This window comes from Gracilinanus agilis, chromosome 1 (assembly GCF_016433145.1).
Source record: "Gracilinanus agilis isolate LMUSP501 chromosome 1, AgileGrace, whole genome shotgun sequence".
NCBI classification, from domain to species: domain Eukaryota; kingdom Metazoa; phylum Chordata; class Mammalia; order Didelphimorphia; family Didelphidae; genus Gracilinanus; species Gracilinanus agilis.
In genome coordinates this window covers 59,535,712-59,563,444 of record NC_058130.1, presented here as the reverse complement: position 1 = coordinate 59,563,444, position 27,733 = coordinate 59,535,712, and the positions used below count along the sequence as shown (strand labels likewise).

The window sequence follows — 27,733 nt, the reverse complement described above, 5'->3', positions numbered from 1 at the left end:
TCTACAATAATCTAAACTTTGCTCAATTATTAAATAAAATCATTCTGTAGTCTGCTCTTCCCATATTCTATATTCTCTTCCTTCTCCTAGCTTACCTAGACAACCAAATTTGAGATAGTTTTTGTCTTTCTCCCTCTTCTACTCCCTCATCACTCCACCTCAGCATGGACTCCCTTCTACTCAGCTTAATCCTACCCACTTTTCAAGGGCTATTTATAAAGTACCAATATCTCCATGATGCCTTCCCCTGACTATTCTAGACCTCATGTAAAACTATATATATATATACATGTGTATATATATATATATAATAATCTCTAGCAGATAACTCATCAATCAAATAAATGCTTTTATATTGTTTCATGTCTATGAGATTTATTTGATGAATTGTGAGACTGAACTACATAAGGACTATGTTGTTCATTTTTTCTGAACCAGAGAGTGTCCAGTATGTTGCAACCATATCTTTTGCTCTTTACATTTCTGATGTTGGGTAATTTAGTTTTCTTCTCTCTTTCTAAAAATCATAGTAACCAATGTTTTATCTTTTTGTGTTTTTTTTTCTTCCTAAAATCAACTTCCAGGTTTTTAAAAAATATAGTTCAGTGGTTTTCATATATTCACTTTTATTTATATGGAAACTTTATTGTATCAAACAAACAAATTTTTTAAAAAAAGACATCTGCCAAAACTGAACATTTCCTTCACTGGCCATATCATCTGTTAGGTGGCCAAAGACCTAACTGCTCTGCTTCTTGACCATTCCCTATTTTCGCTGATAAAGCTAATTAGTCTTTTAGCAATGAGTGCTGAATTTATACTTGAAAGATCACAGACTTTAGAAAGCACACCTGGAAGAGACCTTGGACCATTGGATGCTACAGCTTAGAAATCATCCCTTCGCTCCCTCACTTTACAGATCAGGACACTGATGCTCAGAAGAGGAGCATCTAAGTGGCTCAAAGTTACAAGACTAGAGGAAGCATTGGGCTTGGAGAACCAAGATCTCCAGACTCAGTGAAATGTAACATTCCTCCTACAATTGTGGAAAGAGTTCTAATTTTAGAAATGGAGGCAGAAGATGGTCTATCAAATCCTAGGTCTGCTCCAGGTGTTGGCCACATGACATTCCCTCCTCTGGGATGTGAGGATTGACCAGATAACATCTCTCTCTCATTTCTGGTCCCTTTTAGCCCTGTATCCTGTGATCTACTCTTCCATGTCATTTCCCTTATTACCAAATCCTTCTCTCTTAGCGGCTGTTCCAGAACCACTCAATAATTCCTTCTCTTCCCAGTATCCTTAACATGCAGAATCATAACTTTTTGGATTGTCCAGGGATCATTTGGCCACCTAACCCAAACCACTCCAATTCTCTCTACAACAAGTACTGACATCTAGCCTTTGTTTGAAGTTCTCACATGACAGCACCCTTTTCTCCACCCCTTTTCCACGGCAGTACACTCTGTTTTGGCATGGTACTAATCATTAGAAGGTATTTGATGACATCCAGCCTAAATTAGTCTCTGTAGTTTTCACCTATGGCTCCTTATTCTGCCTTTGGAGGCCAAGAAGAACAAACCTAATGTCCCATTTGCGGCATCCCTTTTAAATACATAAAGACAGATAGCACATCTCTTTTCTAGGTTAAATATCCTCAGTTCCTTTAATTCATTCTCATATGGCAAGAACTCAAAGTCATTCACTACTCTGGCTGCCCTCTTCCAGATTCCGCACCCCCCCCCACTTCATAATGTGCTTCCTTAACTTTGGGGCCCCAGACTCAACATAAAACTCCAGATTTGGGCTGATCAGGGCAGAATAGAGTAAGAATATGACATCTAGGGGGCAGCTGGGTAGCTCAGTGGATTGAGAGTCAGGCCTAGAGACAGGAGGTCCTAGGTTCAAATCTGGCCTCAGACACTTCCCAGCTGTGTGACCCTGAGCAAGTCACTTGACCCCCACTGCCTACCCTTACCACTCTTCCACCTATAAGTCAATACACAGAAGTTAAGGGTTTAAAATTTAAAAAAAGAAAAGAATATGACATCTTGCCTCCTGGACATTATACCTCTTTTGAGGTTGCTAGGTGGCACCATAATGCACAGAGTGCTGGATGTTGAGTCAGCAAGACCTGAACTCAAATTTGGCTTCCCACACTAGATTCATTACTTTTGGACACTCCAGTTTACTCCTCTGTAAAATGGGGATAATGATAGTGTTGACCTGCCAAGGTTGCTCTGAGGCTCAAATAAGATTATATGTAAAGTTTTTGCTGACTTTAAAGCATTCTGTAAATATTATTATTATTAGTCATCACTGTTGAAATATCATTATTGTCATCATCATCTTAATGTAGCCTAAGATCCAATTTGATTTTTTGACACATATTGCTCTATTTCTCATATTGAGCTTGGAGCTCACTAAAATGTATTCTCTTGTTTGGGTGTGGAAGCCACCTAAGAAAACAGGCCATGAGTAGGATGCCTGGGAATTGGGGAATGGGTAAAGGGAACTAAAATTCAATCCAATCCAACAAACATTTATTAAATGCTTACCATGTCTGAGAGGACATTGTAATTGAGTTTGCAGATAGGCACTTAACAGTGGCACAGTAGATATAGCCCTGGACTTGGAGTCAAAAAGACCTGAGTTCAAATCCAACCCTAGATACTTAGGCCAATCACTTAACTTCTGTCTGCCTCAGTTATTCCCTATAAAATGGAATAATAATAGCATTTACCTACTGCGTTATTGTAAGGATCAAATGAGAAAATATTTGTAAAAATATTAATTACAGTTCCTGACACATAGTAAGCACTATATAAAAGTTAGTTATCCAACAACCTCTGCCTTGGAGGATCCAGCATTCTAGAGGGATAGGATACATGCAGAGAAAAGTAGTTTCAAGGTAATTTGAAGAAGAGAAAATGATAAACTGAGAGGATTAGGAAAGACTTTGAGCCTTAAGGGAAGCTAAAAATTCTAAGATGTGGAGATGAGGGCAAAGTACATTCCATAGGTGGGATTCAGTTTTAGAGAAGGAATGGAGGCAAGAAATGGAACTCTAAATTCAGGATAGGTCAATTTGGCTGGAATATAGGGAGAAACAAAGAAAGAAATAAAGAGAAAGGAAAATAAAGAGAAAGAAAGGAATAGAGAAAGAGAAAGAAAGAAAGAAAAGAGAGAAAGAGAGGAAGAGAGAGAGAAAGAGAGGAAGAGAGAGAAAAAGAAAGTAAGAAGAAAGAAAGAAAGAAAGAAAGAAAGAAAGAAAGAAAGAAAGAAAGAAAGAAAGAAAGAAAAAAAGAAAGAAAGAAAGAAAGAAAGAAAGAAAAGTCTTTCAAAAGCCTGGAATGAAACCAGACTGTGGAAAATCCTCTCTGCCAAGAGTTTGTTTTATATCTTAGAAGCAATAAGGAGCCACTGAAGGCAAATTGCTTGTGCCTTAGGAAAATAATTTTGGAAACTGTGGGAAGGATGGAATAGAGAGGGGAAGACATTGAAAGCAGAGAGAGCAAGTTGGAGCCTTTGGCAATAACCTAAGCAAGAAGTGATGAGGGCCAGAGTGTGAATGAAGGGAAGGGGAAGGGAGAGAGGAGAGAGGAGAGAGAGAGAGATAGAGACAGAGAGAGAGAGAGATGGGTTTGGAGAGAGAGAGGGAGAGGGAGAAGGAGAAGTAAAGAAGAGAGAGGAGAGAAGAGGAGGTAGAATCTATGAGATTTGACAACTTATTGCAAATAGAGGGGTGGAGAAAGGGTGGGATTTAAGAAAAGACAGAGTACTACAAATCTGGAAACTGAAATTGTATCTATCCTTTCAGGCCCAGTTCTAGTCATACCTCTGACTCTTCCATCTGTCAGTCCTTGCTCCCTTCTCTGACTTCCTATAGCACCAGTTTGTACATTTATTTGTTCATTAACATATCCTGTCCATACATTCATTTGGCAGTTAGGACATCTTGCCCTCTCAGACATTTTTTCATCTGTGTATGTCTTCATTTCAAAATAGGTCATTTTATTCTTATATGGAAAAAATCTCTAAATCTCTATTGATCAGAGAAATGCAAATTAAAACAACTCTGAGGTACTACCTCACACTAATCAGGTTGGCTAATATGATCTAAAAAGAAAATGACAAATGTTGGAAGGGATGTGGAAAAATTTGGATATTAATGCATTGTTGGTGGAGTTGTGAAATGATTCAATAATTCTAGAGAGCAATTTCTATCTATGCCCAAAGGGCTATAAAACCGTGCATAACTCTTTGACTCAGCAATACTATTACTAGGTCTATATCCCAAAGAGATTGAAAAAAAAGAAAAAGGACCTATATGTACAAAATATTTATAGCAGCTCTTTTTGAGGTGTTAAAAACTGGAAATTGAAGGGATGAACAATATGATTGTGATGAGATACTACTGTAATATAAGAAATGACAAGCAGGATAACTTCAGAAAAATCTGGAAAGACTTACATGTAATGATATGAAATTAAATGAGAAAAAGCAGGAGAACCCTGTACATCACAACAATAATAATATACTATAGTAAACAGTGAATGACAATATCAGCTCTACAATGGACCCAAGATAATTCCAAAGGACTTATGATGAAAAATGCTATCCATGTCCAGAGAAAGAACTGATGGACTACGAGTTCAGATTGAAGCACTATATTTTAATTTCTGTTTGTGTGTGTGTGTGTGTGTGTGTGTGTGTGTGTGTGTGTGTGTGTGTGTGTGTTTGGTGAATGTTTTCTTTCACAACATGACTAATAAGGAAATAATGTTTTGCATGACTGTACATTTATAACCTATATCAAATCGCTTCCTTTCTCAATGAGGAAGGAAGGGATGGAAGAAGGGTAAGAATCTGGAACTCAAAATTTTAAAAAAATGTTAAAATTGTTTTTGCATGTAACTGGAAAAAAATACTAAAGCCCAAACAAAATCAGTCACATGTTTTTTGAAAGCAAGCAGTCCTATCTTATAAAACTTTTAAAGAAGTATATAGGGTTTTTAGGGTAATAGGGTATATTTAGCTCTCACATGATGCTTGAAAAATATTGACTGTTAGAGGGGGTCTCTTCCAGTCATGATATAACCTGTTCTAAGGACCCTCTCAGCTCTGGCATTCTTTGTTTTTGGAGTCCACTCATATTTGACATTTGATGCTCTGTTCCAATTCCTTGTTAGTTCTAACATACCTTATTCTAAGGTAATTCCCAGGCCTGGAATTTTCTGTTCTAAGGGTACTCTTAGGTCTGAATTTCTATGTTCTAATATCCTTTTTGGGTCTAATATACCCTATTGTAAAGTTCCTTTTAACTCTGACATTCTGTGTCCTAAGAACTCGCTCATAGTTGGCATTTGAAGTTCTAGGATGCTCTCTTTTAAAGTTCTTCCTTTTCTTTCAGCTTTCATATACCCTTTTGTGAGATCACTTCCTCCTGGTATTCTCTATTCTAAGGGGTCCTCTTAGGTCTGATATTGTATGTCCTAAGACCCCTCCTATTTCTTACAGATGCAGAGTGAAGTGAGCAGAACCAGGAGGTGATTTCCACATATTATCATATCGTACAAATGCATGATTTTCAAAGACTTAAGAACTCTAATAACATAATAATTAGTTATACTTCCAGAGGATCTATCATGAAGAGTGCTATCCCCTTCTTGAGAGAGAGGTGATGGACTTAAGATGGAGAATGAGACATAGATTTCTGAACATGGCTAATGTTGCTTGAATATGTTTATTTTTTAAAAGGCTTTTGTTTTTTTTCTTTACTTTTTCCTCCAGTGGTTGAGATAAAAAACTACTAAAAATTTAAAAAATTGGAAAAATAAAATTTAATTAAGGACTTAATGATGGACTTAGATTAGACGATCTTGAAGGTCCTTTCCAAATCTAAATTTGTGAGATATGAGTTCTCTATACCTAATTCTGCTCTTGGTTATACAGGTTATATCTTCTATTGACTTTTAGACATAATTTTGACCTGTAGGGAAGGAATATTTTGATAGCATCATAAATGTAAAGCTTGAAGGGACTCCTGAGACTAGCTCTTTTATTTTAAAGATGAGAAAATGGAGGCAAAGATAAGTCAGTGACTTGCTCAACGTCACACAGAAAATAAGCTGAGCTTCAATTCAAACCCAGGTCTCCTGCTGCCTCTTTCCACTATATTCAAAGCTATCTCTAGGATGCTCTTTCCAAAAAGAGCCAGTGAAGTGTCCTTTAGTTCTGTAGATTTTTGCCCATAGAAAAATTAGGAATCTTGGAAATCTAGATATGCTTCAAGTAAAAGGAAGCCAACTTGTTTCAATGTCTGGAAAAACTTCCTACTAACTTGTAAAAAGGGATGGGGTGGGGGGAAGCGGTGGGATTCTTTACTAAAAAACGTCCTCAAATAGATGCTGGATGGATGTTTGTCTGAGATATTGCAGATGAGATTCATGCTTGGGTTCAGGGTGGCACCGGGAGACCCTGGAGGGTCTCTTTGGTCTCATCATTTCTTTTGAGGCTGAAGATCTTTAAAAGCAGAACAAAATAGCCTGCAGTTCTACAATTCTCCACGAGGTGTCAGCACTAGCATCACTGTTCATACCCAATTTTCTTATTCAAAAGTCATAAGGGAAATCCATTCACACTCAACAGAGGATGTTTCCCCATTAAAGAATCATTTGTGGGGTTTTATAAAGCTAATGGAGGAGCCCATCTGGGCCCAAAGTGGTCAATTAACTCTGAGAAGTTTCAAGGCTGACATTTTTCTTGCTCTTGCTATTTAACTAGACCAGTTCCTACCATGGAACAAGAGGAAGCAACTAATGGATTTCTCCTGATTTTAGCTTATCTGCATTCCAGTTGCTATTTAGTGAGAAGAGCATGGGACTGGGAGGCAGGAGCCCTGGGTTCCAGTCCCAGCTCTGCTCCAAGTGTGACTTTATTCATCTGGGTTCCTGGGAGTCAGAACTTGGGAAAACTGATATATGACTAAAGTTTGCCTCAGTGCTACTGATTAAGAGAGGGTTCGTTGAGGACACAATCGGTCCAAACAAGGCAATAAAGCATGGGTTGGCAACGTATGGCTCTTGAGCCATATCTGGCTCTTTTGAAGGCCAGATATGGCTCTTTCTGCAGGAGCCATAAAGTCCATTTTTTTTTCAGGCGCTGTTACAGGAGCCGCACTGTGAGCACTGCACGGCTCTCACGAAATTACATTTTAAAAAATGTGGCGTTTATGGCTCTCACTACCAAAAAGGTTGCCGACCCCTGCAATAAAGGGAATGTTCAAACGGTTGAAGAGAACAATATTGTCAATTCCTTTAACAACATTCACTTTCTTGTAGAAATAGGAATATGCTAATTATAGACCACTCGTAATTTTTCATTAAACCAAGTTTCTTAAGGATCTCTATTTGAAAATAGGTTTGTTTTTTTCACAGAATCAGAGTTTTAGAATTGGAACAGATCTCAGTGACCATACAAGTCCAACTCATAATGGAAAAAAGAATTCTCCTACAACACAAATGACAAGTAGTCATCCCACCTTTTTCAGAAGATCTAGAAGGAAGGGGAAGCCATTATATTTCTAAATAGCCCACTCCCTACATTTTTTCTTTCATCAAGGTAGGGCATGTAGGTGGCTCTCAGTGAGATCCAACCCTGGCGTTGGGAGGTCCTACATTCAAATCTAGGCTTAGATACTTCTTAGTTGTGTGACCCTGGGAGGAAGCAAGCCACGGTGAATAAATTAAATGAATGAAAATAATCTATTAAGTACTTAGGGTGAATAGTGGGAAAAGGGTTGAGGAAAAGTGGAATCAGAAAGCCTGTGTTTTGAATTCTGCCTTAATACCTCCTAGCAGTGTGATCCTGGGCAAGTCATTTAACTCAGTAGGCTTTAGGTTCTTCATCTGTCAAATGGAGATAATAATAGCACTTACTTCCCTAGGATGTTGTGAGGCTCAAATGAGATAATGAATGTAAAACACTTTGCAAACCTTAAAGTGTTATATACATGCCAGTTATGATTATCGTTGTCAATTGTTATTATTAATAACACTTAAACTATCCATTTGTCTGTTTTTCTATTTATTTATCAATATTTGTTTGTCAATCTGTCTGTTTTCTATCTATCCATCATTCTCTCTCTCTCTTTATCTATCTATCTATCTATCTATCTATCTATCTATCTATCTATCTGTCTGTCAGTCTATCCACCCATCTATCTGTCTGTCTGTCTCTGTCTGTCTGTCTGTCTATCTATCTATCTATCTATCTATCTATCTATCTATCTATCCGTCTATCTGCTTCTGTCAATCTATCCATCCATCCATTTATAAATCTATCGGTCTGTCTGTCTATCTAATTATCTCTCTGTCTGTCTGTATCAGTTTATCCATCCATCCATTTATCAATAATCTGTATATCTATCAGTTTTTTTCTATCACTCTATCTACCCATCTATCTGTCTGTCTGACTGTCTTTGTCTATCTACTCATCTGTCTCTCTGTCTTTCTCTGACTATCTATCTATCTATCTATCTATCTATCTATCTATCTATCTATCTATCTGTCTGTCTGTCTGTCTGTCTCTGCAGGTCTATCCATCCAACCATTTATCAATCTATTGGTCTGTCTGTCTCTGTCAGTCAATCCATCCATCCATCCATCCATCCATCCATCCATCCATCCATCCATTTATCTATCTATCTATCATCTATCTATCTATCTGTCTGTCTATTCTCTTCTATCCTATTCTAGCCATCCATCATTAGCCACCAGGTTGCTGATGGCTTCATTCCCTGAGTGTCCCACTACATTCCTGCTGAACTCAGGCATTGTTTAAAAAGCAGTGCTTCAGCTGTGTAGCAGCCTTGCTGCCTGCATGGAGTCCCAGGAATTGTTGGTGGTACTGGGGTCACTCAAAAGAGATTGGCTTTTGTCACTCACACAAGTAAACCCAAATCAGAAAGGAACAGAGGGATGTGGCTGGGTAAGATAGCCCATTGAGCTGGTCCATTAACTCCTATATCTGGGACAGATGATGGTGAAGTAAATAGAATCGAGTCAAAAGAAGAGAGGGAGATGGATGGAATCTGAGAAATGATGTAGGACTTTCAAGCCTCCTAAGGTACTCTTGGCCACCAACGCTTATATCCTGGTACCAGTATTGTCCTGGTGATGTGCCACACCTTTCTTTGATTCCCAGAGCATATCACCATGCCTAGCACATAGTTAGTATTTAATAAATGCTTGACTGATTGTGACTCATGGAATTCTGTGACCTTCCATGAGTCTAGGTTCACAGGCAAATCTAAGTGTAACAGAAAGAGGTATGGGGTATCTAAGTCAGAGGCTGCATATTACCAGTGATGACTTGTAAGAAATGGCATGTAAGGAACCATCAAAGACATGAATGGTGACAAAAGAAGGTGGGCTGGTCATGTGTCCGAAGCTGGGCAGCCTGAGTGCTTCTCCTTTATCTGCAAAATTGTAAAAAGAATCAGAGAAAGGCCTTCAGCATTGGAGATATGTCCTTTAGGGAGGATTTGGGGAAAGCTATTGGGAAAGTGGGGCAACATGGCACAGAGAACTGAGGGCGAGGCTTGGTATAAGGAAGACCTGGGTTCAAATCCCACCTCTGATACACAGTGACTAGGTGAAATCATGGGTGAACCACTTAATTTCTAAGTCCAAGTTGCTCTCAAATAAGAGTTTGAGTTACAGAAGAGTTGCTGATCTGCTTTGGTGGAGGGGATTTCCATACTTGGAGTCCCTACAAAGATAAAATTATGGGTCTGGAGCATCTTTTCTCTCTGAAAAGGGAGAAAAACATATAGAGAGAGTCTAATTGAACCGTGACTGTCTTCCCTTCCAGTTTTCTCTTTTTTTTTAGTTCAGAAATATTTAGGGATTAAGATTTTTATATTTGCCAAGGTCTAAATATTTTGATATGGCCCCATGGAGATGTCACATCAACCCCCTAATTTCTCTGGTCAGATATATAGTCATGGGTCACTTGCCAGGCCTGGTCTAGCCTTTTATTTCATTTTCTATCATCCTTCCATGTGGATTCTGCCCCAAAGATCTGCTCTCAGATGATCCTCCTTTCTTACCCTCTCTGCCCACTGCACTTCCCTCCTTCCATGTTCAATACTCACTCCACTCATCTTTAATAAGGAATCCAAATTCCTTTCTCAGTCATAGGAGGAGGAAAAATGAGAAGGGCTATAACTGATGCTGCCTGAACCTGGATAAGAATGAAACCCAGGTTTGTATTAAAAAAGAGAAAGAATATATCTAGCAGAAAAAAAATAAGACTTCTTCTCCCTGGTGGTCCAGCTGTTCCTCTACCAATTGGAAGGTGGCTTCCTCTTTGACATAGCTACTCTTCACAAAATGGCCATCAGAGATGTTGGTCAACTTTAACTTTTCTATATTCAGATTTAGCAAATTTTAGTAAAAGTTTTCAAAGGTCACAGTGGAATGGGCTGACATGTGGCAAAGGTCTGGGATTAGTTAATGAAGGAACAACCAGATAAATTAGTGGGAGGACTACCGATACTTCAGGGACATCTGTAGTCAGGCATCCACTTGGGCCATTGTCTTCACTCCCTCACCTAGGCTATGGCCTTTTCTTGATCAGTTCTAGACCTCCCAGAGATCTCCAGTCTTGCCACTACATGTATAGACTGCACGTCTCTCCCACTTTTATAATTCCCTAATTTGTCTGTCTTATTAGGATATAAGCCTTATGGGAAGGCCATGTCTTTTTTCCTTATATTAGTATACAAAATGCTTAGTATGGTGCCTGGTACACAGAGAGCACTTAATAAATGTTCTATCTGTCTATCTATCTATCTATCTACCTACCCGTCTGTCTGTCTGTCTATCTACCCAATCTATCTATCCTACGGTGTAACGCGTAAAAGATCAGCATTGAAAAAAACTTCAGAGACCATCTAGTCCAACCCATTTTGCCAAAGAAGAAACTCCTCAGCCTGGTGTCTAAAAACCTCTTCATATTCTGGCTTCCCCCTACCTCTCCAATCTTACTTCACTTACTAACATCATGTACTCCAAATCCCAGCCAGAATCACACACACACACACACACACACACACACACACACACACACACACACACACACACACTCTCTCTCTCTCTCTCTCTCTCTCTCTTTCTCTCTCTCTCTCTCTTCCTCTACTTCTATCCTCCCAACTCTCTCTTCTCATCAATGCCTCTCAGAATCTTTATTTTCCTTCAAGATTCAGCTCAGGCACCAACTCCTCTAACCAAGAAACTTTTTCTGAGTCTTCTAGTTGCTAGTTCTCTCTGGCTCTGTCTGTCTCTACCTCCTGTTGAATTTTCAAATAATTAAATTGTTTACTAATTAAATTATATATAATTAAAATTAAATAACTAAAAATTGAATTTTTAATTGCATCAAAACTGAAGAGCAGAGGAAGGGAAATTACTTGTCCAAAGTCCCACACTAAGTTAGAAACAGAGACAGGATCAGGATCCAGCTCTTCAAAATCCTGGGTCAGTACTCCTTCCATTGCAACATAGCTGTCTTTTGAGATTCAGGATCACTAATTAAAGTAATTATGTAGTAGGAAGACAAAAAAGACAACTGAAAACTGGATTTGGATTCAGAGGACTTGGTTTCAAATCTAGACTCTGATACTATATGTGCATCACTGGGAAAAGTACTTAACTTCTCAGAGCCTCAACATAATCATTTGTCAAATAAGGAATTTGTTCTAGATGGCCTCGGGCCCTTTGCCACACTAGATCTATGATCCTATGGAAATCTCCTTCTGGTTGTAAGAGAACCATCCAACAGCCCAGAACCCCTGGGTAGCCCCGCTTGTCACTGCTCAGGGAGAAGAATCAAAGCATAAGAGAAAAGAGGTTACAGTAGTTGCCTTTTTCTTTTCTCCTGTGGTCAATGTCTGTAGATTGTTAATTATCTATGAAAAGAATAGTCATCTGGGTGGATGTTATTCAAAGGACTTGATGTGACTGAAACAGAAATTTATAACCTATAATGAAATCAGAGACTCCTAAAGGGCCTCTATTCCACCCAGTCAACACGGGAATTTTCTCTTCAATATTCTTTGCAGATTTGGAGCATAGGCACTCCATATCTGACTGAATAGGAGTTAGCAGAAAGAATACTAATTCTGGAGTCAAAGAACCTGAGTTCAAATCCCACCTCTGATACTTAATACCATTGTGACCTTGGACAAATCATATAAATTCTCTAGGCCTCAATCTCCTCATCTGTAAAATGGAGTAGTTGACCTCTCTGAGGTCCCTTTCAACTCTAGGTGTATAATCTTATGACTTCCAATGACTAAATATTTTTTGTTGTTCAGTCATTTTAGTCAAGTCAGCGTCTTCATGACCCCATTTTCTTGGCAAAGATACTGGAGTGTTGTGTCATTTCCTTCTCCAGCTCATTTTACAGATGAAGAAATGGAGGCAAATAGGGTTAAGTGACTTGCCCAGGGTCACACAGTATATGAATCTGGATTTGAACTCAGCTCTTTCTGACTCCAGGTCTGGTGCTCCATATGTTATGGTACCATCTAGCTGCTACTCACTAGAAAGGAAGCTCATTTCTTTGTGGGATAGCTGTCCTATTTAAGAAATGCTTTCCTCTATTGAGATGTCCACTTTAATATGCCTTTCACACAGAGTTTCTTGTTCGTTATATTCTCTTCTACAGCCTAAACAACTCCAAATCCTTCCAAGCAATCAATATTTCTTAAACACTTACCATGGGTAATCTCAGAGGAAGGGACTAAATATATAAGAGGATCTGCAGAAGAATTCAGGGAACCTTCAAGATTGGCAGCTCCCATTCCTAGGGCTATTCTATAGCATCACCATTCATATCCAAAGGAGACTTGCTCCTCTGATCCGTACACATTAAATATTTATCCCCATCTTCTTTTTTCTGACACTCGAATAACTTATCTGAAGACCGTTTACTAAAAGAAAGGAATGGGCTTGTGGGCAGCTAGGTGGCCAGGTGGAAAGAAAGAAGCCCATGCTTGGAGTCAGGAAGTCCTGAGATCAAATCCTACATCAAAACTTAGTAGTCAGGCATTCCCCTGGCTGTCCTCCATGCCTGGCAGACCTTCTCTTCTCATCTCCATCTCTTGGATCATCCTGGCTTCTTTTGAGCCCCAGATAAAATCTCACCTTCCACAGTCTTTCCTAGTACCCCTCAATTGTAGTACTTTTCCTCCATTGATTACTTCTGATTTATTTTGTTCATAGCTTGTTTTTACATAGCAGTCTCTGTATTGGCTTCCCTATTATTTAGAGAGCCCTTTAAAGGTAAGCATTGTCATTTGCCTTTCTTTGTATCTCTGGTCCTTAGAACAGTGCCTGGTCATAGTAGGCACTGGATAAATGTTTATTGACTGATCGACTTGCCAAAATAAATGCTTATTGATGTATTAAAACATCATATAAACACTAGCTAGAAAGTACCTTACAGATCACCAAATGAGATTCTTCATTTTACATATGAGGTCTGCAGAGGGATAACAAATTTGTCCAACTTCCTACAGGTGGCATCAAAATTGGGGATTTCAACCCATGATTTCTTTCTTTTGGGTATTAAAAATCATCAGCACTTAATTGGCAGCATTTCCCTTTTCCCATGCCTCAATAATTCAATCAGCAAAACTCAAGAACATTCAAAAAAAGAGAGAAGTTTGAAGTGAACTTAACCATCCAAAATATTTCTTTAGGGGACAGAATTAAGAATTTGCCTATTCACAGGAATCTCTTGAACCTCTCTTCAGTGGCTAGAGAGGGCATCTTCAGGTACAACCTTAATGAGTACCGGTTAAATGGAGGAACATGTATAAGTTTGAAATAAGTGGCCATTTGACTTCTCTAACATCTATCCACTGAAAATGTTCTAGCTGTTGCCTTAACTCCATGCTCACAGAGCGAAGACTGTTCTTTTTCAGGTGATGGTCATGCCTATGAACATGGCATGCCAGGAATTAGATGTAATCTTAGTTTATATTTTGCCAACATTTGCATTTTTGCCAAGAGCTCAGGCTGTTTGATGGATAATAGGCGTAAGGTGCTCACAATGTCCTAATAAGATAGAATCTGTTGCAGCTGATGAAAAAATGAGTCCCAACTACCAAAGTCCAGGGCTTTCTCCTTTAAGTCAAATCATCTCAAAAAGGGAAACACACCTGGATTCATATACTTTGCGGCCCAAAGTTTTTGATGCCCAAGGTAAGAGGGCACCTGAGTCCAGAAAATGTCATTTGGGTATTTTGTGTGTGGGGGTATGTCTACATTCCCTAAAGCCATGGAAGGAAGACTCTTTTTTGAATTTATAAAATTTAAGTCTTTTTAATAGAATCTTGGACTCATATAATCTTAATTTGTATTTTAGAATTGTAAAAGTCCTTGGAGATAATTTGACCCAATCTCCTAGTCAAACCTGATTTGAACCCCTACTGCCAATTCCCTTTTACTAGTTGTGTGATCCTACATTACTGCAAGACTCAGTTTCTAAATCTACAAAATGAACTTCATAATAATGGCACTTACCTCAGAGGGTGGTGAAGATGATTGAATGAATTAAGGTATGCAGAGTATCCTAGAAACTTTTAAGGTCTTTATAACAAATGGGAGTAGGGCAATTAGGTAGCACAGTGTATAGAATATCAAGCTGGAGTCAAGAGGACCGGGGTTCAAATTTGACCTTAGATACTTTTTAAATTATGTGACTCTGGACAAGTCACTTAACCCTGATTACCTAGCCCTTGCTTTTCTTCTTAGAATTGGTAAGATAGGTCTGAAGGATTTAAATCTAAGGATTTAAAAAATTAAATGAGAGCTTGTAAAAGAAAATGAATTAAATACCTGTACTCATTTGACCTGGAGATTCCACTGCTGTATATATATATATATATACCTAGATCAGTGATGGGCAAACTACAGCCCACGGGCCAGATGCAGTCCCCCGAAATGTTCTATCTGGTTGTGAGACATTATTCCTAATATGGTGAATACAATGAGTAGGATACAATGCAATGAAACTTCAAAAAAGTTGCCTTAGAAATAGACTGACAGATGAGCATTTCTTTTCCTTTGGCCCCCTCTTTAAAAAGTTTGCCATCACTGCCCTAGACAGTTGGTGGCATAGTGAGTAGAACACGAAGTCTGTAGTCAGAAGATCTGCATTCAAATCTGGCCTCAGACATTCACTAATTGTATGACCCCAGTAAGTCACTTCTCTCCCTGACTCAGTTTACTCAACTGTAAAATGGGGTTAATAATAGCACCTATGTTCCTAGAGTTATTGTGAGGATCAAATACGATACTATTCTTAAAGCACTTAGCAAATAGTAGGTACTTAATAAATGTGTATCACCTTCTTTCCTTCCACAAAGAAGTTGGTGACAGATCACAAATACACCAAAATATTAATGCCAGCACTTTTTATAGTTGAGAAGAACTAAAAGCAAAGAAGATGCCCATTGATAGGGAAATCAAGTTTTGCTAAATTAATGCAATGGAATATTACTGAGCTATAACAAATGGTGAATATGATGAATGCAGAAAAGTATGAGAAGACATAATGATGCAAACTGAAGGTAAGTAGAACCACAAAAAACATAGATACAGTAACTATGCCAAAGAACACAGCATGACAATTGAAACAAAATGGGGCAAGATTATCATGACCAAGCTGGGGTCCAAGGAAGAGATAGGAGAGGGCACCTCCCCTTGTATCCTTACAGAAGGGGAAGGCGAGGAGCCTAGATAAAAACATACAATATCAGAATTTGTCGACATGTTGTTATGATTCTCCTCTTTTTTATTCTTTATCATCTTGGGGAGGGTGGGCATTAGAAAATATAAATGAAATTTTAAAACACTAATAAAATTTTGTTAGAAAAAGTTTTAAAATTATAGATGGGAATTATTATTATTATTATTATTATTATTATTACCTTTTCTCACCCCAAATAACTCCTCCTCGCCGTTGGTCCCCTCCCCCAGTGATGCCTTTGTAGGCATCCTCTCTCAAATCACGTGTTCTCTCAGATCTTTGGGCCTGAGTGGGGCCCAGACCTCACCTCTCTGCCAGTCCTCGCTTGGTCAATCCTGAGATGACAATTGGATCGAAAGGCTCCTCGGTCCCTGAGATAGTTATACCCAGAGGGCCCCCGTACCTCTTCAACTCCACTGTGTAAATGATGGCGCCTGTTGTTTCCTGTTCATCTGAAATGAGAAGAGGGAAGCCAACCTATAGAGAAATGGATCCATTGAGAAGACATGTTGAAGAGGTAGAGCTGGGAGAATGGGGGAAGCAAGTCAGTATGTTTTGTGAGCAAGAATTTATGCACGTGTTGACCTTGGAAGAGAACATCTTTCTCCTGCTAAATTGTGGGTGGAGGGAAGAAAGTGTCATGGCTCTGAAAATGGGTGTCAGAGTGGCTGTGCTTGCTGCTGAATACTTCTGAAATACGTTTTTTGGGGGGTTGTCAGCCACCATAAAGTGGTACTTGGTTCTGGAACCAGAGTATCTGGTTCAAAACCTACCTCTGATGCTTCTTGTGTGACCTTGGGAAATTCATTGAACCTTTTTGGGGTTTAGTTTCCTTATCTATAAAATGAGGGGATTGGATTTGATGGCTTATGAAGTTCCTTCCAGAGTTTTGATGCTGGATGAACATAACTGATACCCAGAATGAATTGTATTTAGTTGAAAAATTAAAAAAAATTCCATTTAATTTACTGGGTTAAACTGAATCAATTTACCAACAAAAGGAAAGGAAATATATTTACACAATTTTTGAGTAATTTTTGTCTTTGTATCTTGAATGCCCAATATAATATATGGCCCATAATAATGCTTAATAAATGCTTCTTATTGAGCACAGCTAAGATGGAGAGCCAGACCTAGAGATGGGAGTTCCGAGGTTCAAATCTGGCCTCAGGTACTTCCTAGCTGTGTGACTCTGGGCAAGTCACTTAACCTCCTTTGCCTAACCCTTACCAATACTTGGTCTTAATTCTAAGACAGAAGATAAAGGTTTAAAAAATTGTTTCATATCAATTGATTGATAGATGCTCTAGATTGTTTCCTGTTTTTCTTCACTCTGGCCATCATCCTCATCTCCCTCCATTCCAATTTTGGATTCAGTTCCTAGATTGCCTGGCTCTGATAAGCAAGCCACTTCACTATCATCTCCACTTCACGTCATCCCATGCGTAGAACCATCTTGGTTTTCCGTTCCCCACTCTTTTTTCTGGGTTGTATTTCCCCCATGTGAATACTCTACCCTGAGGTGGTGGCTGTTTTTCTTGCTTTTACTTGTAACCCTAGTGCTTAGTACAGGACCTCGCTGACAGTATGCACTTTAAAAAATGCTTCATCCATCTAGAAATCTATGTTTGGATTCTATGATCTTGTGTTGTTAGTTCTTCTGAATCTCTCCAAACTCTGGATCTTCCACATGGTCAGCCACAGACCAAGGAAGCTACAAGGCAGAAATAACAACACATTCACAGAAGTGAAGCCCAGACCCAGGCCCCTCTGAATCTCCCCAGGTATGACCCAGTTGACAATCTAAGCTGTGACGACCCCCTGGGATCAGGACCAGAGACCAGAGTGCTTTGGGAAATAGTTTTATACCTGAATTATCTTCATCCTTTCTAATCTTCAGTTTTACCAGATCCTCACACTGTCTCAGAATCTGCACAGCATCCTCCATGGAACAGTTGTCCAGTCGGATGTTATCAATGGCAAGTAACTTGTCCCCTGGCTCCAAGGTGCCTGTCCTAGGGGGAAGGAAGGGAAAATGTGGTGGCAAGGTGCATACTATAGATGATCATCCTTCCTCCTGTCCTCAGTGCCCCATGACACTAACCTGTGTGCCACGCTTCCCTTCTTGATGTCAGATATAATCAAGGGCTCTCCAGGCTTCCTGCTTGCAGCTGGGTTGGAGGTGAAGGGAGAGAAGAAAATAGGAAGGGTCAGTCTCCTTCAGTCCACTCTAGGAAAGTCAGATGCCTCAGGAAAAAAGGACATTCAAAAGGGAAGGGCACAGTATAAGGATCCCTGGCCAAGATGGCTCTGAATTATTCTCCTTTATAACTTCTTGACCATCATTTCTACCAGGGCTGACCTTGACAATGATCACCTTCATGGTGTGATTTTTTAGGGGGTTGCATATATATTTATTTTTTATTTCCCTTATCAAGTTTTAATCTTTAAACTTTAAAAATATTGTATTTTTCCAATTGCATTTTTAAAAAATAAAAAACCACAATTTTTAACATTTGTTTTTTAAAATTTTAAGTTCCAAATTCTCTCTACCTCCTGCCTCTTTGAGAAGACAAGCAATTTGAAAAAGGTTATACATGCGCAGTCATGCGAAATACTTCCATACTAGCCATGTTGTGAAAGGAAACATAAATGAAAAAGAAAACAAGAAAAAGAAGGTTAAAAAAGCATTATTTGATCTCTATTCAGTGACCATCAGGTTTTTTTTCCTGCAGTTTAGATAACATTTTTCATCATAAGTCTTCAGAATAGTCTTGGACCATTCTTTTTATCAGAATATCTAAGTTATTCATAGTAAATCTGTGTGCATTATTGCTGTTACTGTAAACATTATTCTCTTCATTATTCTCTGTTTCCCAAAGCACTCTGGTCTCTGGTTTGTTTCATTTTACCTCATTTTATGTAAGTTTTTCCAGGTTTTTCTGAAAGCATTCTGCTCTTCATTTCTTATAGCACAATAGTATTCCATTACAATCATATTCCACAACTTGCCATTTCTAGTTGATAGGCATTCCCTCAATTTCCAATTTTTTTGCCACCAAAAAAGAGCTGTTATAAATATTTTTGTACAGATAGGTTCTTTTAAAAGTCTCTTTGGGATATAGACTAGTAATGGTATTGCTGGGCCAAAGGGTATGTATAATTTTAAAGCCCTTTTGGCATCATTCCAAATTGCTCTCTAAAATGTTTAGATCAGTCTACAACTTTCCACTTCCCCAACAGTGCATTAGTGTCCCAATTTTCCCAATTTCCTTCCAATTTTCCTTTTTGGTCTTATTACTCAATCTGATACATATACAAAATGGTACCTCAGAATTGTTTTAATTTGTATTTTTCCAATCAGCAGTGATTTAGAGCATTTTTTAATATGACTATAGATAATTTTGATCCCCCCCCGAAAAGTGCCTGTTCATATCATTTAACCATTTATCAACTGAGGATTGACTTGTATTCTAATAAAATTTACTCCTTTCTTATCTATGGGCTGAGTTCTAGATTCCGTCACCTCCGAGGACTGCTGCCCAAATATTAGGCAGATCTTTCTTATTGATCTTCTAAGTTGTCTTAAGTTGGAAAATTGTTTTACTCCGTCTTTTTTTGGTTCTGCCACTCCTGAATTTATTTTGAGGCATTATTTTAAAGTTGTTTGGAGAGGGAATATGGGAGATCTCAGTCAAGTATGTGCCTTTACTTCTCCATTTTGACTCTGCCTACTATCCATGATGTGATTTTTGAGGGTACTAGAAAGGCTTTCCTGGTCCTGACATATTCCCTCATCTGCTGCTTGGTAACTGGAATTCTAACATTAAAACTTTTTGTTTTACTTGCCTTTTCAAGGCGAACTTAACAATAATCAACAGGCACAAACATTTCAATATTCACAAAATAATAAGAAAGAGAATTGCCTAAGAAAACCCAAACTTCTCCTAGGTCTAGTCACAGTGAGAAAAGCTTAAGGGCCTGAGTGCTTGAAGTGAAGATTTTTGGTGATAACTCCAGAAATCATATTACAAAAATAAATGATAAAAACATCATTGATTATCTCAGATCACTTTGAAAAGGAAGGAGTTGTACACTCACACTCAAATTCCAGAAAGATCTCCTTGAGTCTGATGACATGAATCTAACCAGCAGACCAATTATACCAAAGCAAGTCTTTAAAAATTCTGGTAGGTGCTATAATCATCATAAATGGATGAATTCTTTTGTGATATTTGAAAGTAGAAGCACACTCAAGATCTCCATGAAACAATATAAACACCAGTCTTTGCCAAGGTAAAAACCATAGGAGAAAAGATAGAGCTATCATGGAATCTCCCCCAAAAAGGTGCTGAACACTATAATGGCAAAAGTACCCTGGGAAAAATTTTGACTAATTTCAGAAGGACCTAAGAACTGAGGGATTCTTAATCTTTTAGGGTAACATGGATCCCTTGGGTGGTCTGGTGAAGCCTATGGAACCCTTCTCAGAATACTGCTCTTACATGTATAAAACAAAATAGGTAGGATTACAAAAAGAAAACTAATCACAATAATTTACAGTTTTATATTTGTGTGTGTATGTGTGTGTGTTATACGTGTATCCACATACAAGTTCATGGACCCAAGGTTAAAAATCGCCTGTGTTAGAAGGCACCCAGGTGGCTCAGTGGATAGAACTCTAGTCTTGGAATCAGAAAGATCTGTGTTAAAAAAAATCCTGCTTCAGATTACTATTAGGTCTGTAACCCTGGGCCCTTAACCTCTATATAATTGTTTTCTCACTTGTAATATTGAGATAAAAATAGCATATACTTCCCAGGGTTGTTGTGAAGATCACATGACATAATATATTTAAAGCACTTTTCAAATCTTAAAATGCTCTATGAGTGCTATTCGCTATAATTAAAACATAATAAAATATCACATCATATATCATATCATCATACCAGGCTATACCATATCATACTTTATTATTGTAGCAACACCTTGGTGGTCCATGTAGTGGAAATTGCAGGAAGGAATCTGGAGAACCAAAGCCTATTACAAATTCCAGATTTCCCTTATCAGCAACTTAAAGCAAAAGTCCCAAAAGACCAAGTGATAGAGGTAGATAAAACAACTCAAAGAATAACATGAGTCATTTAACATCCATAAAAACAAACAAACAAACAAACTTGACTACAGAGGCTTGAGAGGAAAAGAAATCAGAGGTGAGAAAAAAGAGTTAAAGGAGGATGTGGAAAGTTCCTGGTTATCTCAATGGTTGATTGAATGAATAAAGCATTTATTAAGAGTTAATTAATGGCCAATATAACAGTAAAGGAAAATAATAAATGTTGGAGAGGATGTGGCAAAATTGGGACACTAATGCATTGCTGGTGGAGTTGTGAATTGATCCAGCCATTCTGGAAAGCAATTTTGAATTATGCCCAAAGGGCTTTAAAAGAATGTATGTCCTTTGATCCAGCCATACCACTATTAGGTTTGTACCCCAAAGGGATAAAAAATGGGGATGGACCTATTAGTACAAAAATATTTATAGCTACTCTTTTTGTGGTGGCAAAAAATTGGGTAAAGAGGGGTTGTCCCTTGATTGGGGAATGACTGAACAAATTGTGGTATATGATGGTGATAGAATACTATTGTGCTATAAGGAAATGATGAATTGCTTGATTTCTATATAAACTGGAAAGACCTCCATGAACTGATGCAGAGTGAAATAAGCAGAACCAGGAGAACATTGTCCACAGTAACTGAAACATTGTGGGACAATCAAATGTATTAGATTTTGCTGCTAATAGCAAAGCAATGATCCAGGACAATCTTGAGGAACTTATGAGAAAGAATGCTACCCACATCTAGAGAAAACTGTGGGAGTAAAAGTGCAAATTAAAACACAGGATTTATCACTTGTTCAAAGAGTATATGATTTGGGGGTTGGGATTTAAAAAATTACTCTATTACAAAAATGAATAATATGGAAACAGGTTTTAAGTGATAATACATATATAATCCAGTGGAACTGTATATCAGCTCCGGGAGTGGGGAGGGAATTGGGGAGAGAGAGAACATGAATCATGGAACCAAGGAAAATATTTTCTTAAAATAAAATTATATTTAAAAAGAGCTAACTGTGCGCAAAGTACTGTGCTAAATTTTCAGAATGCAAAGAAAAAAGTCAACTAGTACCTACTCTCTAGGAGCTCATATTCTAAAGAGAGACACAAAACAGAGGGAAAGTTTTGTTTGCAAATGAAATGGAAAAGTCCAATGGTCTTTAGAGAGCAGCAGCAAAACAAATGTTAATGCTTCTTCTAAAGACTGTCATTAAAATATCATTTTCACTGATAAAATCAGATCAGTTTCTGATGTTAAACAATTGGACTGTGCTAAGGACTTTAGTGACAAGCACTTTCTTTTGTGGATCTTTAATAGCTATTATTGTAGTCCCTGCAGGAGCAGTGGCCAGGCTGCATCTTCATGAGGTTCGCTTCCCAGGGTGATGGCTGAGGACACTGGACTATAAGCTTTGCAATTTCCAAGGCTCTTGAGGTAAGGATCCTGGGTTGTCCCCATCAGGGTTGAAAGAACAACAAAATGAACAACACAATAAAGATGAAAGTTGGATCAAATAGCAAACAAAAATGTGTGAACACTGTTAAAATGATGAGGGAAAACAGTCGCATGGAGGTAACTGAAATTGACTTTTCTGCAGAAATGGAAGGTGATGGGGGCAGCTAGGTAGCTCAGTGGATTGAGAGCCAGGCCTAGAGACAGAAGGTCCTGGGTTCAAATCTGGTCTCAGACACTTCCCAGCTGTGTGACCCTGGGCAAGTCACTTGACTCCCATTGCCTATCCTTGCCATTCTTCTGCCTTGGAGCCAAAACACAGTATTGACTCCAAGACAGAAGGTGAGGGTTTAAAAAAAAAAGAAATGGAAGGTGACAAGGCTAGCTAAGAGCGATAACCATTTGCCCAAATGCTTCACAGTGGTACATCAATACTAGCAAAGTACTTTACCACCTTCCTCTCAGGCATTTGCCAGATCCCACCTTTCCTAACACAAAGCTTCAGCATATCTATTACTGAAAGATGAGAACTTTAGTGATCTCTCCAAATAAAAGCCAGCTTCATGCATAAATATTTTATACACAGCATTCACAATATGAATCACTAAAATAGTTTATAAGCACTTGCAAGAAAACAATTTTACTCTCTGAGGAGCAAAAAGTCCCATGGATATGAAGAACAACTGATTAATTTGTTAGTTATTAAATAAATTGCCCCAAAGTGACATATTTTTATGCTGCCTCAGTTGATTATCTCAAAGTTTTTGACTCAGTTCTATAATAATTACTTATTCATGTACTACTAATGTGGCCAGCTGTTGAAAACACTGCACCAACACAATAATGCCAAGAACAATTGATAAATAGAGCATTTTTCATGGACACGGATCAGCCCTTTGTGATTCTCCTTAACCTTAAAGCCATTATTATCTTTCCTAAAAAGATATAAGCATGGCTTCTAAAACTGCACAAATCACGTAATGTATAGAGATGATGTCTAGCTCTATAACTTCACAGAGAAACACATCAAACAGTTCTTTTGTTTTGTGGAAACTTTCTCCTGTGAAATCAAAATGCCATTTGGACTCGGTAAATACAAACTTCTTGATGTATGAGGAGGAAAGATAGTAAGTTAAAGCTTTGAAGGAAAGGAGAGGTTCCATTGAACCAATGAATAAAGGTGATACCTATAAATATCTTGGTTTCTTCCAGTCAAGGCATAATAACATAAATATGTCAAAAAGGAGGTTGTGACTGAATATATTAAGAGAATTACTGATGTTCTGAAATAAAAACTGAAGGTGAAGAACACATTTAAGCCCATTAATATGTATACAATACTAGTCTTTATGTATAATTCTGGAAGTGTAAAATGAACCATGATTTGTTTACAAAGTATCCTAGCCAAAATCTATACAATGTTAAAGAAACACAAGAGACTCCATCATAAGGCAGCTATAGAAAGAGGAACACTCACTTTCTCTTCAGAAAAGAGGAAGAGGATTGATAATCATTATTAGAATACAAGACAAGCCTGTTTATCTATGATCTCTTTGGGGTACAAACCCAGCAATGGTATGGCTGGATCAAAGGGCAGGCAGTCTTTTAGAGCTCTTTGGGCATAATTCCAAATTGCCATCCAGAATGGTTGGATCAGTTCACAACTCCACCAGCAGTGCATTAATGTCCCAATTTTGCCACACCCCCTCCAACATTCATTACTCTCCCTTGCTAAGCCAATCTGCTAGGTGTGAAGTTATACCTCAGAGTTGTTTTGATTTGCATTTCTCTAATTATTAGAGATTTAGAACACTTTCTCGTGTGCTTATTGATACTTTTGGTTTCTTTATCTGAAAATTGCCTATTCATGTCCCTTGCTCATTTATCAATTGGGGAATGGCTTGATTTTTTTATACAATTGATTTAGTTCCTTGTATATTTGAGTAATTAGATTGAGTAATTAGACCTCTGTCATATTTTTTTTCTTATAAAGATTTTTCCCATTTTGTTGTTTCCCTTCTGATTCTGGTTGCATTGTTTTTGTTTGTACAAACCCTTTTTAATTTAATATAATCAAAATTATTTATTTTACATTTTGTAATTTTTTTCTAACTCTTGCTTGGTTTTAAAATCTTTCCTTTCCCAGAGATCTGACAAATATACTTTTCTGTGTTCACTTAATTTACTTACAGTTTCCTTCTTTACATTCAAGTCTTTCACCTATTCTGAATTTATCTTAGTATAGGCTGTGAGAAGTTGATCTAAACCTATTCTCTCCCGTATTGTTTTCCAATTTTCCCAGCAGTTTTTGTCAAATAGTGGCTTTTTGACCCAAAATTTGGGCTCTTTGGGTTTATCATACAATCTTGCTGATGTCACTTACCCCAAGTCTATTCCACTGATCCTCCCTTCTGTCTCTTAGCCAGTACCATATTGTTTTGATGACCACTGATTATTGATCCATAAAAATTTTACTTAAGAACATTACTTTAAATCAATGACACTATCCCAAATACTCATGATTTTCAAGCTACATGGAATAGAAAGTATTTACAGTATAGAGATCAAGTAGAGGAGACCAAAATCATGGGAACAGGATAAAGTACAGCGATTGTGGGGTACCTGGAGTTGTACCAAGGATGTTTTTGGAGATCCTACAAAGGATACTTTTCTAATATCATCAATTAAAATAAAAATGAAATTTATTTTAAAAGTTAAAAAATTAATATCTTAAAAATCCTAATATTTTAATTTAGCAACAAAAAGTAGTTACTTTACTCATCTATACAATAGGGAGTCAATGGGAGAAGCAAGACTCAAACCCCTGAGTCACCTAATTCTTAGGATAGATACCTTTTTTCTTGTAGTAGTCAGGTTAAAAAACAAATAGCCTTCATCAGGTTTTTGGGAGTGCCTGTGGCTATCATTGTGGTAGCCAACTCCATTTGACAAGGACACCAGACAAGGCTTAGTTTTTCAAACTCTCACTGCTATCTTAAAACAGCATATCTATTCAGAATTATTAAAAGGAAAGGGTTGTGTTTCTTTTCCACAGCACGTTAATTACATGTCGAGAGAGTAGTTATTTAAAACCAATTTACAACTTCCCAAATGTGCAAACATTTGTTAATCAATTGTATTACAACCCACAATTGTTCTATTACCTTTAAAGCTTATATTATGGATGAAGCCTGATTTGTGGGAAGGAGGTTTATAGGATGTTTCCTTTGGGCATTTTTGGAATTCCTTTTGGGAAAGAGGTAATGTGTTAGAGAAGGAATTGTATTATAATGTTAAGAATGCTGAATTAGGGAGTAAGGGAGCCTAGGGTGTCTAGGACTAAGTTCTCTCTGCTTCAGCAAATTAATTCCTTCCCCAGGCCTCAGTTTCCCTTTTTCAAAAAACAAAGGATTTCAAATAGATGATCTTTAATGTCCCTTCCAGCTCTGAATTCTGTGTTCTAAGGTCCCTTGCAGTTCTGACATTCTGTGTCTTAAAATCTCTTCCAGGTCCAAAGTCCCTTTCAGCCCATAGTACTCTATGATTTTAGGTGCTTTATTTCCTTTACACTGAGCCCAGGGAAAGACAACACAATGCCTTGCTTAAAAGACAGAATAGGTGCATTTAGGAAAACCTCATTTGTAAGTAGCTGACTGATTTGAGATTAGACATCCAGTCTAGGAGAATCAGAATCAACTAACTGCCCCCTTCGTGGTTGCCACAGTGTAAAAGAGGAAAATTATTATGGTTCAACTAAATATTAAAAGGGGTGGTTGCCAAGAGTTGAATGAATATCAATTCTAAAATGATATTTTANGTATGTATTGGTTCCAAGGCAGAAGAATGGGAAAGACTAGGCAATGGGGGTTAAGTGACTTGCCCAGGGTCACACAGCTAGGAAGTATCTGAGGCCAGATTTGAACCCAGGATCTCCCATCTCTGGGCCTGGCTCTCAATCCAATGAGCCGCCCAGCTGCCCCCAGGGTCTAGTTTCTAAAAGTAAAGATAGCATCCATCCTTTGGAAGTGTTCCTTACACTTTTTATTTATACTTCTTCCATGCATTATCATATTCTGTCTTTTGTTGGGGATATTTGGATCCATATATTGTAGCTAGTCACTGGACTAAAAGTTTCATGAGAGCAGGAACCATGACTTCTTTTACCTTTTTATAACCCATTATGCTTTTCACAAGTTGTACACAAAGCCTGAACAGTCTGCTTACTGAATCAAATCTGGTTGTGCTTTAGAAACAAGCCATCATAAATCAGTACTTATGAAGAGCGGAGAAAGCTACACTCCAGGAGCATGGGCAGTGGTGGATGGTGGTGGGGAGAATTGAGAAATAAAATGCAAGATGATCAATGCCATTGTTTACATTTTCTAAATTGCTTCCTAGCTCCTCACCACATCCCATTTGGGATCTGGATGCCCTCTGTGTGGCACCATGATGGATGAAGAAACTCCAAAGGCCAGTCTGTTTGGGGATTTTAATAGGAAGCCTGGTGTCAGCAAAGGAGGAATTATTTCCCTCACAGGAGTTACATAGCACAACTCATTTGCACCAATGCCTCTGTGGGTACAGATGCATCTCCTTATTGATTGAGATAAAGCATTTGGTTGAAATGTAATTAAGTTGAACGTTTTAAAGCCCAACTCACAAAAATAAACATTTCTAAGAGAGAATGAGGACAGTTCAGCTAAACCGGGTAGATAACAAAGTTAAGGAAAAGGGACTCAGTTTGCAAACAAAGAGAAGGACTGGATGGGTAACCGATGGTATCTTTATCAAAGATGTCATGTAGTTTGATCTTCAGTGGCATGGACCACTTGGTGCCACCCTCTCTCCTCCATCTGTTTCCCTACTTCTGAGAGTTGTCTCCTCACCACCTTACAGAAGTGGCACTGGGACACTCCTCACCTTAGTTCATCTCCCTCATATCACATTGTAGTCTCACAGAATTTGATTTAGAAGGGCCCTTAAAGAACATTTAGTTCAATGTCCTCAGTTTACAAAGGAAAAAAAAGAAACTCCGTAGAGTTGAAACAATTTGATGGAGGATTCAGAGCTTAGGCTTTGTAACCAGAATCTCTGATTTCAAATCCAGAGTTCTTGCCCCACACCACACTGCTTCCCTTCTATGCCAGGCCACGAGAAAGAATGGGTCTGCCATTCTTTTCTCATCTATTCCTGAGTGAAGCATGTAGCATAAATGAAAGAAAAGTGGCTTTAGAGTTGAAAGATCTCAGCTAGGAGCTGAATGGAAAAGACACTGATTCCTAAAAGCATTCATCTTTATAATCATACCGATGGCAGCCAGCAACTTGATACTGGG

At 38.1% G+C, this 27,733-nt stretch overlaps 1 protein-coding gene across 1 annotated transcript in view; it reads right to left on the bottom strand.

Annotated features, from left to right (window-relative positions):
- The window catches only part of GRIP2 (glutamate receptor interacting protein 2), a 468,329-nt gene that overhangs the window by 35,226 nt on the left and 405,370 nt on the right, over nucleotides 1-27,733 (bottom strand). Inside the window, exons 15-17 of the mRNA XM_044676082.1 lie at nucleotides 17,930-17,996; nucleotides 17,695-17,840; nucleotides 16,133-16,277 (exon numbers count right to left, since the gene is read on the bottom strand). Coding sequence (XP_044532017.1) covers nucleotides 16,133-16,277; nucleotides 17,695-17,840; nucleotides 17,930-17,996 — 358 coding nt within the window. The remainder of the gene's footprint in view (nucleotides 1-16,132; nucleotides 16,278-17,694; nucleotides 17,841-17,929; nucleotides 17,997-27,733) is intronic.